Source organism: Python bivittatus, unplaced genomic scaffold, assembly GCF_059951505.1.
Source record: "Python bivittatus isolate LINGU-HERP-01145 unplaced genomic scaffold, Pbiv_v1 ctg000480_np1212, whole genome shotgun sequence".
Taxonomy (NCBI): domain Eukaryota; kingdom Metazoa; phylum Chordata; class Lepidosauria; order Squamata; family Pythonidae; genus Python; species Python bivittatus.
Window position 1 is genome coordinate 92,040,523 of NW_028277075.1, and position 12,799 is coordinate 92,053,321.

The following is a 12,799-nucleotide window of genomic DNA, read 5'->3' on the forward strand; positions in this document are numbered from 1 at the left end:
TCAGTCACTGAATTCTCCAGGTCCTATGGCCTGCCCTGAACTTTGTTCAATTATTCATATTATTCAGCCTGCTAGTGCCTTATTATTTAGAAAAGCTTTATGTACAATAGGTCTAGGAATGTATATTTATAATGTCAATAATTGTATGCAATTGTTGAGACTTATAAATATACATTTACATACTCAAATATACTCTTCCTTACAGACTTATGTAAGAAAGAGAGTAATGTTTCACATAAAATTCTCAGTATAGGAAAAAACTGTGGCTCCTTAAGAAGAGAGAGGTTCATTTATTACCCCATAATTTTATTTTTTTCACTAGGAAAATGAACTGATATCAGTAGGAACAATAGTACATGACTATTCCTTAATTTCATACATCATCCATAACATTTTATATGTTGATTTAATGCATCTTGATTTCTAAACCTATTGATAACATCAGGAATGGTAGTGTTGATTGCAACTTGGAATCATTATATTGTGTATCGTAGAAATACAATTTTTATTATTGCTGCCACATTGCTTCTTACTAAGAGACAACTTGAGGAATTTACTGAAAAACATTTTTGTAATGCCCTGACATATTTAAAATTGCATCTTGGGTCCTCACAGTAGACCCTTCAACATAGGAATTTGACCAAGAATAATGATATTTGAGATCTGCATTTATTTATTTATACTTAACATTTATAAGCTGCCCAACTCCAATGATTCTGGGAGGCTTAAGATATAAAAACAGTTTTAAAAAGTCACTAATACCCCAAAAGACAGCATAATCCAGAGGGAACAACAATACCTCATTATTCTAGATAGGCAACAAAAGCCCCTCTCCCCACCTCCCTAATTCATGGCCTGGGAGAAGAGTAAATGGGAAGGCTTTGGTTGCCTATTTAGAATAATTTATTTTTTAAAACACATAAATGTTCAAGGAATAATAACAGCAAAATCTAAAATGGGAAGGAAAGCATATATTTTAACAAGGAAACTACTTAAAAATTGCAAGTATGTAACTCATTGTTCAGGATGAAGTCAGAACAGTTAAAAATACTAATCAATTTCTTTGTTAACCTCAGGTGACAAGACAAAGGCATTCAAGCTCTTTATAAGTAGTAATAAATTTCAGTTTGCATGTATTGTGACTGTTTAGGGCAGAACATGTTAGATATATACATTTTAAATCAAAATCAATACTCAGTTTCTTGAACCATATAACTACTACTACAAGTCTTGAAGGATATACACATGTGGAGATCATTGATTAAAGTATAAATAGATTTTTACAAGCAGTTTACATAAAGTTAACTAGCAACATAGGAGTATATCCTATTCCCATTAAGCTAAATGGAAGGAATCAATTGGGCTTCAAAAGGAGCCAGACTGAATGCGTATAAAGACTTTATTATTATTCAGTAAAACAGATCCTTATACCATTGTCAAACAACAAATCAATTTTCATGATGCTTTTATATGTCTTTGAGATTGATTGGAAATTATACATTTTACTAATGGCAGCACTAAAAATTATCTCGAACAGTGGTCTCTTAAAAACACTTTAGATAGTACAGAATAAACAACTCAGTATCTGAAAGTTTTTCATGTCTAGGACTCATTCAGGGTTGCTGTACTTTTATATATTGATGAACAATGTATTGGGTGGGTAGGTAAGTAGGTAGGTAGGTACGTAGATATTCTATTTAAAATGCAAAACAAACCAAACAAATCAGAGAAAAATACAAAAACATAAAATCAATGAATAGTTGCTGTGTTTTTAAAAAATGTATACTTAAATGGTTGGCTGTAGCTAAAATGACACTGATATTTACATCTTTAATTTAATTATGTTTATATATTGATCCAGCCCAATAAATATAAAATGAAATAACAATCAGACCTAAAAAAGGAACAGATAAATTTGAAGATTAAATACAGCATACCAATATTTTTTTCTGTATTTGACAGTTATCCAAGCTAACAACACTCCTACATTCCAATAGCAAGAAACTAAAGAAAGTGTCATATTTTTATGGAAAGGTCATTCCATTGAAAAATTCTCACTACTGATGCTCCAGCAGATTACATTCAGTCTATAATTCCCATGTCAAGACTGACTTTCAGCTCTATACTTCCTGGATACAACATCAGGCCAATTTTAGGACTTTAGTCTCTCCATCCTTTGCTTTTGTAACACTTTAGCTACAGAAGATTTCTAGAGAACTCAAAAGTTTTCATACTCTTTCCTGAAAAAAATATTGAGATTTATTTGTTGTTTATTTGATTTATACCCTGCCTTCCTGCTCTGGGAAAGAAAACAAAGCAACAGTGTGATGGTCTTCAGCAAACAGTTGATATCATATTTTCTAGTAACAATATCAATCATAATTAATAGACAAAATTCTGTAAATTAGTTTTAAGAAATTTCTATTGACAACAATGTAATACATGATGTTGAGGACTAGCTCAAAAGCTCACACGTAGAGACAGCTAGAGGTAAGTTCCAAAGCAGCAGCAGAAGAAGTTGTGGAAGAAGATGTGCCTATTTTATGATTTTAAAAGAGATGCTTTGTATGCACTACTGTATCAAATGATTTGCAAATCCTTTTTCAGAGCTAACCCATTTTTTTTAATGATAACAAGATGTAATTATCTTTCACTAAATGTACCCTACACATCTGCATTGACTTAGTACTTAGAATTAATTACACATCTAATGCATTAGTGTTCACAGCAGATTGTTGAGAAAGTCTAAAGCAATGTTGAAAAAGTTATTCTTTCTGTAACGACTGTTTAAGTGATGTATGGTGTGAATGCAGAAAATGTTATTTTCAATACCTTGTTGCTTCTGGGGATCATAAATCTGCAGCCCAAACAGAGGGGATCTCTCACTTTTCAGAAGTGTCACATTTCTAGCCATCAAATCCAGTTGGAAAATAGAGCCATTCATATAATCTGTCCAGAAAATATAATTTCTATGATGTGATAGTCCAAATGGATGATTCAATTCTTTTCCACTGTAGACCACCTGCAATTGATTGACATTAAATAGTTGCTAACATTCAACATATTACCAAATGCCTTAGAATTTAACCAGGAATTAAGAAAAATGTTGGTGTATGTGAATGTTTGATTATATGTGTGTGCAAATGTATTAAAAGTTTTATTTATAGAAAGAAGCTAGTCCAATCTCTAAAGCACCCATCAAAATATATTCAGACAGTAAACCTATCTCCTAATTTTCTTTGTCAGTTTTTTAAAGGATGAGGAGAAAGAGAAAACATCCCTTCCTTTCATCCTGTTAGAAAATAACTTAGCAGAACTTTCAGTAAGGCTGACACTTTTCCCTCAGATATCTCATCCATTATTATGATTTCTCTGCCCTAATTACATTTTTCTAATAAAAATCCACACCAACCTAGTAGCCATATAGACATAGATTACTAAGATTAATATGTATTGATCAATGTTGTCATGCCTTAGAAAAATGTACTGGAAAAGCCATTTGTGCAAATTCAGTGGGCTAGTTGACCACAAAGAATCAAAACTTGGCTACTTGAAGGTGCTTATTGCTGCATTAGCCTCTCTGTTTATTCTTGGTTTCATCCAAGGGCATAAATAGTGTTCAGGGATTAACTGAGGAATGGGGGGAAAATACATTTTTTGCATGAAATGGAACAAAGAGAAACTGCAGTATATAGAACACTAATAAACTCCCTTTATAAGCAGATTCCTTACACTAGCCTTCCATAAACTGGGGCTTCAGATGCATTAGATCAGTGTTGTCCAAACTTGGCCACTTTAAGATGACTGGACTTCAACTCCTAGAATTCCCCAGCCAGCCATGTTCCCCAGCCACCCCATGCTAGCTGGGGAATTCTGGGAGTTGAAGTCCACTCATCTTAAAGTGGCCAAGTTTGGACAACACTGCATTAGATCAAAGCTGCCATTGTCTTCCATTACTTTGGGTAAGGATGTTTAATCACTGTAAGTCCTGTCCATAGTTCGTTCGTTCGTTCGTTCGTGTGTGTGTGTGTGTATGTATGTGTGTGTGTGTATGTGTGTGTGTGTGCATATATATACATATATATGTGTGTGTGTGTGTGTGTGTGTGTGTGTGTGTATATATATATATATATATATATATATATATATAAATAAATATATAAAGCTTACAGTTCTTAAACTACTGATAGTGTGCCATAGACAGAGCCAGTTCTATTGCTAGCACTACTATGACTGCAATGATCAGGGATACTAATAACACTGGCTAATATTAGCTACTTATTAACATGGATTCTACTAGATTCTACCAGATTCCTACTAGATGCATTGAGTAGATTTTGAGATACATGATTACATAACTATTTACAGTATTATTGGTGGCCCTAGAATCCTGCTCTAATGATGTGGTTATGATTTGGATCACTAATTCCAGAAGAAAGAAGGCACTGATAACAGATGTCCATGTTGGGTCTGGGGTACAATGTAATAAAATCAGTTTTTTCACAAGCTACTACAACTATCATTCTAAACAGATTTATTTCGATCTAAACTCAATGCACACATATTGGAAATATAAAGTCACTGAACATTGGCTATTATGCAGAGCATATCTAAGCAATGTACAAAATTTTAAAAAATATAGTAAATACAACATAAACATGATAAAATATCTTCCATAAAATCTGGGACCATTAGCAGTGCAAAAATATCACCACCAATTTAATATGGATTGTTAAATTATAGGCTGAATAAAACTGTAGTACCCGAACTAGGCTTTCTCCTAAATAATATGATTTGGCAAGGTAGATGGATGCAGATGTTTGGACCAATATAAAATTATATATATATATATATATATATATATATATATATATATATATATCCTCTACCTACTATATGAAAATTATAAAAAGTGTAAGCCATGTTTGCAGTACAGAAAGCCAAATGATCTCTCACCTGAATTTTTTTTTTTTGCAAACCATATGGATAGTAAAAAAAAAAAAAAAAAAGATAATTCCCTAAGTAAATTATCTTACACTACATGTAAGTGTATACATGTCAGCCCCACCAGATAAACCAGGAATCAACACCACAAAACAGCTAAAACAACTGTTATTGAGAGGAGCTATAATAATAGAATCTTGCAAGTCTGATTGTGCTGTACCTCCTCCCCTTCTTATAACCATGTCAATTAGGGAGGTGTTTATCTGATCCTCTTCCACATCATTTCTCCTCATTGTAGACTTAAGATATGTTTTTCTCCTCATTGCTTTGGTAATGACTCTTGCCTACCTCTGTCCGGGTCATCTTCCTTACTCTCTACAATATGAGTGTGTACGTGTGTTGTGTGTGTATGTGTGTGTATATATATATTGATGTGAGAAAAATGTCATGGGATTCCTAAAAATGCTGATATATAATTTCTTGTGCTAATATGGCCAAATATATTAAGATAATTAATAAAGGCTTACATTAGACTTAGCACGAATCTTTGCAGCTTACTCTCATATACAGTACAAAAAGCATTACAAGTATATTTCTTCCTTCTGAAAGGAAGAAATTCTCTCTTTCTCTCTTTCTTTCTTTCTTTCTTTCTTTCTTTCTTTCTTTCTTTCTTTCTTTCTTTCTTTCTTTCTCTCTCACTCTCTCTCTCTCTCTCCCTCTTTCCCTCCCTCCCTCCCTCCCTCCCTCCCTCCCTCCCTTCCCTCCTTCCTTCCTTCCTTCCTTCCTTCCTTCCTTCCTTCCTTCCTTCCTTCCTTCCTTCCTTCCTTCCTTCCTTCCTATGCCCACTAAAATAACACAATAGTCCTTAGACTGGGTACCTCTACAAGATACGTAATCAACAAGGCAGCCTTAAACAGAGAAGGGAATAAATAGAGTGGCAAGATAATTCACTAAACAGAAAATCTGTGGACAAAAAGAATTGCATTTTCTTTTACCTTGCGGTTGGTTCCATTCAGATATATTCTTTCAATGTGATCGTAATAGGCATCACACCAGTACAATATATTACTCTGATAATCCAAAGTTAATCCATTTGGCCATAACATCTTTAATGTCACAAATATTTGACGGTTGTCACCATCCATCCATGCTTTCTCAATTCTTCCCACACTATCGTCTATTTCATCTTCTTCCCAGTCTGTCCAATACATCCAGCTATTAAATGACAAATAAAAAAATTATTTGAACTATATAATTTTAGTTGTAGAATTGTAATCATAAAAGGCCTGAAATTCCTTCATATTTTTTGTTTAAGGTTTCTAAGTACCATTTTCTCTCTTCTGAGAATAAGACAATAATAATAATAATAATAATAATAATAATAATAATAATAATAATAATATACCACTTGAAGACCATTGGCATTGACAAAATCACCATCAGTCAATTGCAAAAGGCAGCTTTTCTTGGAACAGCTTACATCCTGCGACAATACCTTTAACACCATCAGACAACAACATCTGCCTATCCCAGGTCCTTTGGAAGGACTCGACAGGTGGATAAAAATGCCAAATCCAGTCTAAACATCTGGTTGACTGTGCAACCAACAATAATAATGTCATCCCTGCTGTGCTTTATGTGAAACTTAATATAGAATATAATCAATTATATAATTAAAAGTAAATTGATTGATATTGTATGAGTAGTTGAAACTTAATCATAGGGCAGTTGTGAAATTCTGGCAGTCTTCTCATCTCCACCTTTCATTAAGTTTATAATTACAAAAGTTGGTCAATTTTAACATCTTTCTATTATAAAGTACTTGAAATACTGTCAAAGTTTATAAAACACTGGAAATATGACTCAGGTCTATCAGGAAATTAAACTGTGTTGGACATGCACTTATAAATTCTGGTAACATAATTTTGTAAGTATGTTGAATGATAATGCAATAGTAAAATATTGTTAAGAGGTACCACAGCTCTATCTATTGGGAATATTGCCTGAAAGATAATCCTTTATTTATTATATGTGGTACTGAGCATCTTACAAATTACAGCTTCAGATACAGTCAGGGCTCATTTGAGATTGCCTTTAATGAAATCTTTATGTCAGCTGTCTAGAACTGAAGTAAATAACTGAATCAATATACTCTTTACTCTCTCCAAAAGTACAATGAATCAATAGACCTTGAAAACATTTATTTGACTTGTTAAAAGGCTATTACTTAAACATTGTCCTAAGTGTTTTGCAGTTTCCATCTGTCACATCCCAAACCAGGCTCAAATTATGTGGTAATGATTTTGCATAAGAAATTAATTAAAATATAGGCAAAATTCCAACAATATTAATTTGTACTATGGAATGATAATTTAGCAGTTACACTTCCTACTATAAAAATAATACATATAATCCTATAAAATGAGAAGTGTATTCATAGTCATCTAGTCAAATAAAAAATGGGTTTAAATGCCTCTGGTTTGCTAGACCTGTTCTGGTTCAACTCTTCTTTTCAAACATCTCTTTCTGGAGCTTAGAAGATGAACAAAATTTATTACAAACTATATTACAAACTTTGAAGACTTTAGTTCATGAATTGAGACATTTTGCAAACCCAATTCCTAAAGTTGACAGGTGGGGGATGAGTGAGTGAGTGAGTGAGTGAGTGAGTGAGTGAGTGAGTGAGTGAGTCTATCTATCTATCTATCTATCTATCTATCTATCTATCTATCTATCTATCTATCTATCTATCTATCTATCTATCATAGCTATCAGATTCCCGTGGAATATTTTCCATTCCGTCAAGTATATTATAAATGTGTGAACACCAAATATATCCATATGGACTATCCCATATAGTCTTTTTCCTTTTAAAAAATATTTTTATTGGTAAAATTTAACAGAAATACAATACTGAAAAGGAGGAGCCGGGTGTAATGGGGGCAGAAAGCACTAGTCATGTTCTACTCATCTGTAAGAGCCCTCTGGATTTTTCTGCAGTGAAACCCAGAACTATGTAATCAGTTTCAAACTTAGCAGTCTTGTTCCCAATAGAATGTTTAATGTTGCTTACAAATTTCACCCAGTTTTTCCAAGAAAATATTATATATGGAGGGGGGTGTGTGTCTATGTATATGTGTGTATGCATACAGTCTATTAATGGGTAATACAGAAAGTGATGTGTTCTCTTGCAACTTGATTTTGTCAAACTTTCAGTGTCTGTTTTTGGATATACTATATATGTATACAAATGTCAAACTGGACACTTAAACTTGTGAAAGCAGAGAGAAAGCTAGTGTTATAAAGTACAGTCATTGTGACATGTGATATTTTAATCTTGACATTATCTATTCTGAGTCAATGTTCTGGTATGCCTTTTATTCTAGGCAAAGCAGAGCAAATAGCATTCTAATTAGCATAAAACCAAAACTGTTCAACAAATCTAGCATTTCTTGGTTTTTTAAACTGTAATCACACTATTTTGTAATGAAGAAAATAGTTACTTGAACATAGTTATACTAATGATTGACTTGATTTCCCCAAGGCAAATTTTCTTTGTCTAGCCTTGCACTGAGAAAATTTACTATAGATTATTGTAATACTGTATTAGGGTTTTGCTGCCCTAAAGCCTCTTGTCCTATAAAGGTAGGGGGAGGAATAGTCAGAAAGTGAAGATGTTTGTTTCCTCATATTTAATCTTTTGTAACATGATAGAGTTATTAATATGAGTTAAATTAATATTCAGCCAATCTGCTTTAAATGAATGGTACATAAAAATAAGGTTATTAAGGAAATGGGAGGGGGAAGTAACTTTTAAAGGAAGATGATAATGGAGTTGATTCTTTTAAAAAATATACTGTGATTTCATTTAGGCTTTTAAAAGGGATTATAGGTAGTCCTCAAGTTACAACTATTCGTTCAGCTACCATTTGAAGTTACAGCAGTGCTGAACAAATGGTACTTATGCCTGGTCCCTGAAGTTATGGTTGTTGAAGTATCCCCACAGTCATGTGATCAAAATTTGCACATTTGATAGACCACTTATGACCACAGGGCCACTTCAATTCCTCCACCTGCCTATCTTCCCCCATCTCTGCCCTTCTGGCTGCCCTGCACAGTGGCATTCCTTGGTGGTGGCACTGGGTTGAAATAGAGGCTCAGGGCCTTCAACAGTCTCAGACCCCCCCCCCCAGTCTCTACTTCAGCCTGAGCACTGCCACTACCCTACACCAAGCCCCACACCATGGTCAACCACCCCAGTACCATAGTGCAAAGCCCTGTCCCCGCCACCCTACACTCTGCAGGTGCTGCCGTGCCCAGTCTTCATCCTGCTACTGATGGAGACCACCCAGCCTGGCCCTATGCGAGGCACCTGTGGCCATGCCAGGCCTTCTTCCTGAAGCTGCTCACATCATTCTCAAATAGTGCATGCAGGGTGGCAAGGGCGACAGAGCTGGTAGGGCAAGCAGAGCACAGGGCAGCAAGGCTGGCAGAAGCAGTGGAGTGCAAGGTGGCCAAAAGGGCAGAGATGGGGGGAGATAGGCAGGTAGGGAGAGTTGAAGAGGAGGCAGTCCCTTACCTTACTGAGGCTCGGGGCTGGGAGGGACCAACCTGGGAATGGCTTGTATTGGGATGGCTCTTCACCTAATGACTGCTGGGATTCAGTTAATGATGGCAACAGGGAGTGTTGGGTTAGCCATCACTAAGCAATGCAGTCATGTGATGTGCTTTATGACTGCATCACTTAGCGATGTAAATTCCAGTTCCCAATTGCCCTAGTAACTCAAGGACTACCTGTACATAGTCTACCTTTACATACAACTGGCCTTTCCTAAATCTTTTTCATAAGAAATTATATGGAGAATGAACTTGAAATGATTTCTTACAGATTATTTTGAGACAATTTCTTATTAATTACTCAGAAGCAAGATTTTCTCGGCCAAATATATAGCTGATTCACTTTTTGCCATCTGTGAACAGATGAACAGAACTTTCATTCAGCAAAATGATTCTGATGGCAGAAAGATTGGGAAGTGAATTTTGCAAGTGACCTCTCCTTCCAGAGGTCTAGAACATTCACAAATTCTTTTTGAGAGGGACAAGGAATTTCAAAGGGATTGAAGAAAAAGTTCCCTCACCTCATTCTGTCAATGAGCTCCATCTGAGGGTTAAATCTGTTCAGAGAAGTATGGATCCAGTTCAAATGGTCATGCATCTCAATGAATTTTGGCATAAATAGAATTTTTAAAGTATTAATCTAGTTCAGATAGCTGGTACTTTTCTGGGTTACCTTGATGAGGGTTACCTGGTGAGTTGAAGGCTCAGTAACCCCCTCTGAATAATCCACACTGGGTAAACACTATATAAAAACCTATGTACTAACTCCCCAGTCCTATGCCTATGCATTTGGTTTTTCCTATGCAGATGCAAGACTACACCTACCTTGATATTGTAACTACAAATTTAAACTTTTACATTCCATGTTTTATTATATATATATATATATATATATATATATATATATACACACACACACACACACACACACACACACACTGTATATATATCTATACAGTATCTATATCTATATCTATATCTATATCTATATCTATATCTATATCTATATCTATATCTATATCTATATCTATATCTATATCTACACACACACACACACACACACATACATACATACATACACCATTGACTGTATGGACAAATGCTCATGATCTTGGCCTACTTTTTGTAATAACTTGTGAATCTTCCTAGTGTATTTTCAAAACAAATTCAATGTTATTTAAGATAGAAAATGTTCATACCCATTAACAGGATCCACAACAATTCCTCGAGGGTGAGACATGTCCCCTTCCAGTAGAGTTTTACGACTCTGAGAAGCTTTCTCTAACCTGGCAACATTAATTGTTTTCCTGTAACCATCATTTGTCCAAAACAGATTATTTCCAATCCAGTCTATTGCAATGCCTTCTACATTATCGAGATCTGTGTAAATAAACATGACATATATAACTTTGTGTGCATGTATGTGCATGTGTGTGTATAATATTAGGTTCTTAACTAGTATTCCAAATATAATTCAAATTATCTATATAATCATAAATAATTATAGTTATTTATAATTATAATTTCTGTCAAATTACACAAAATCTTGTGCAAACTATACAAGTTTTTTGTGAAACAAATAGAAATCCACTATAATAATTGCAGGATTCTTTGTGTTTCTATTTAGCCATGTGATTATTTAGCTATGTAAGCCTCATTTAGAGGATTTGCTTGGCTTTTCTGAAAAAAATTCATTCTGAGTTCTTAGGAAAATAAGTGAATACATATGTAATAACATAAATAAACTACCTGAATGAAGAGATAAACCCAATAGACCCTTCGTAAAAGCCTAAGAAAGTAGTTAGTGTAATCATTAATCTGTTAAATAAATATAAATAGGATTCATGATACTGAACATTCAAAGTGACCAGTTCTAAGATACAAATAGTTACGTATTTATGTCTGCAGTATGGATCAAGGGGCAACCCTTGGAAGCAAGAAACATATTAAAATGGAAGGGGTTTAAATGCCCATAATAGCAATGCTGAATCTAGACCAAACTCCTTTTCATGGACCAAATGACACATTTTCTGGAACAGTGTGGATTACAGTGCAGTAAATTTTCCTATTTTTTTTCCAATATTTATTTATTATATCCTGCCTTTTCTTTCAGGAGCTTAAGGCAGCAGTAATAATGGTTTAGATATCTTTCTAGGATAGCCTATCTAAAGGCAATAGAGAATCATTAATTACTTCTTACTAGTTTCTTTTATCATAGGAACAGATATCCTGACAATAAAATGAAGTTAATGACTGCCAGAACATATGTATTATATATGAATGAAACCCTATGATATGTAAATTAACAGTATTCTGTGGATAACACTGTGTTAGTGCAAATAATTACATGGATAATACCTGTTGGGAAATAAACATGTGTTTAGTGTATCTAAAAATAGCTATTATAATATTTTAAAAAAAGAAACAAACTGAATTATGCTGGGATCACATTAAGCCAGCTATAGCATTAGAACAACAGCTCTATAGAATATCTAACAGTTCATCAAGAATTTCCAATAAAAATCTTCTATTTTCATTTGTTTCTAATATTTTGATTGAGTGGACCAGAGTTGACAATTTCCAGAGTAATTAAGCATACTAGGTACTGCAATATATTTAGCAGAAAACCAGCTCAAATTCCAAGATGGTTGATTAATTTGTTATTTGGTTTTGAACTTTCAGTTTAAATTTACCACAGAAAAATGTAATATAGACTATGAAACATTGTACTAAATCTGAATTACATTCTGAAACCCAATATTTCCCACTCATTGCACACAATTGCTTTTCTAGAATTCCATGATAGCAGGACAGGCACACCTATAGGCTTTAAAGATGGAAAGAGTTTTTATGATAACACTGAAATAAAAATTAAGAAAACAACTTAGTTCTACTAGCAAGGGAAAATAAAACAAATGTTTTAAAAATTACTACAGAAGGAGGAAGCATTCTTCTGCATATGAAACCAAAATGAATTTTAAGGAATATAGAAGAAAATCTCTCTTGATAAAGTTATTGAGTGTGAACTGAGATTGCAAGTTTCCCCAAAATTCTGTTTCTGTATATTGCAGGGGAAGAGTAGAAACCACAAAGAAATGGTATCCCCTATCCCTGGGTATTTGATAATGTAATCTCAAATGATTATCACAGTCAATTATTAAGTCACAATGTAGTTTGCAATTCTTTTTCTGATACCGTGATAAGGATTAAGAAGAATTTTCAGTATAGGGTGATAGCT

At 34.0% G+C, this 12,799-nt stretch overlaps 1 protein-coding gene across 1 annotated transcript in view; it reads right to left on the minus strand.

Moving 5' to 3' along the window:
• Positions 1–12,799, minus strand: part of LRP1B (LDL receptor related protein 1B) — a 715,984-nt gene that overhangs the window by 347,853 nt on the left and 355,332 nt on the right. Inside the window, exons 13-15 of the mRNA XM_088145133.1 lie at positions 10,761–10,941; positions 5,940–6,159; positions 2,833–3,022 (exon numbers count right to left, since the gene is read on the minus strand). Coding sequence (XP_088001259.1) covers positions 2,833–3,022; positions 5,940–6,159; positions 10,761–10,941 — 591 coding nt within the window. The remainder of the gene's footprint in view (positions 1–2,832; positions 3,023–5,939; positions 6,160–10,760; positions 10,942–12,799) is intronic.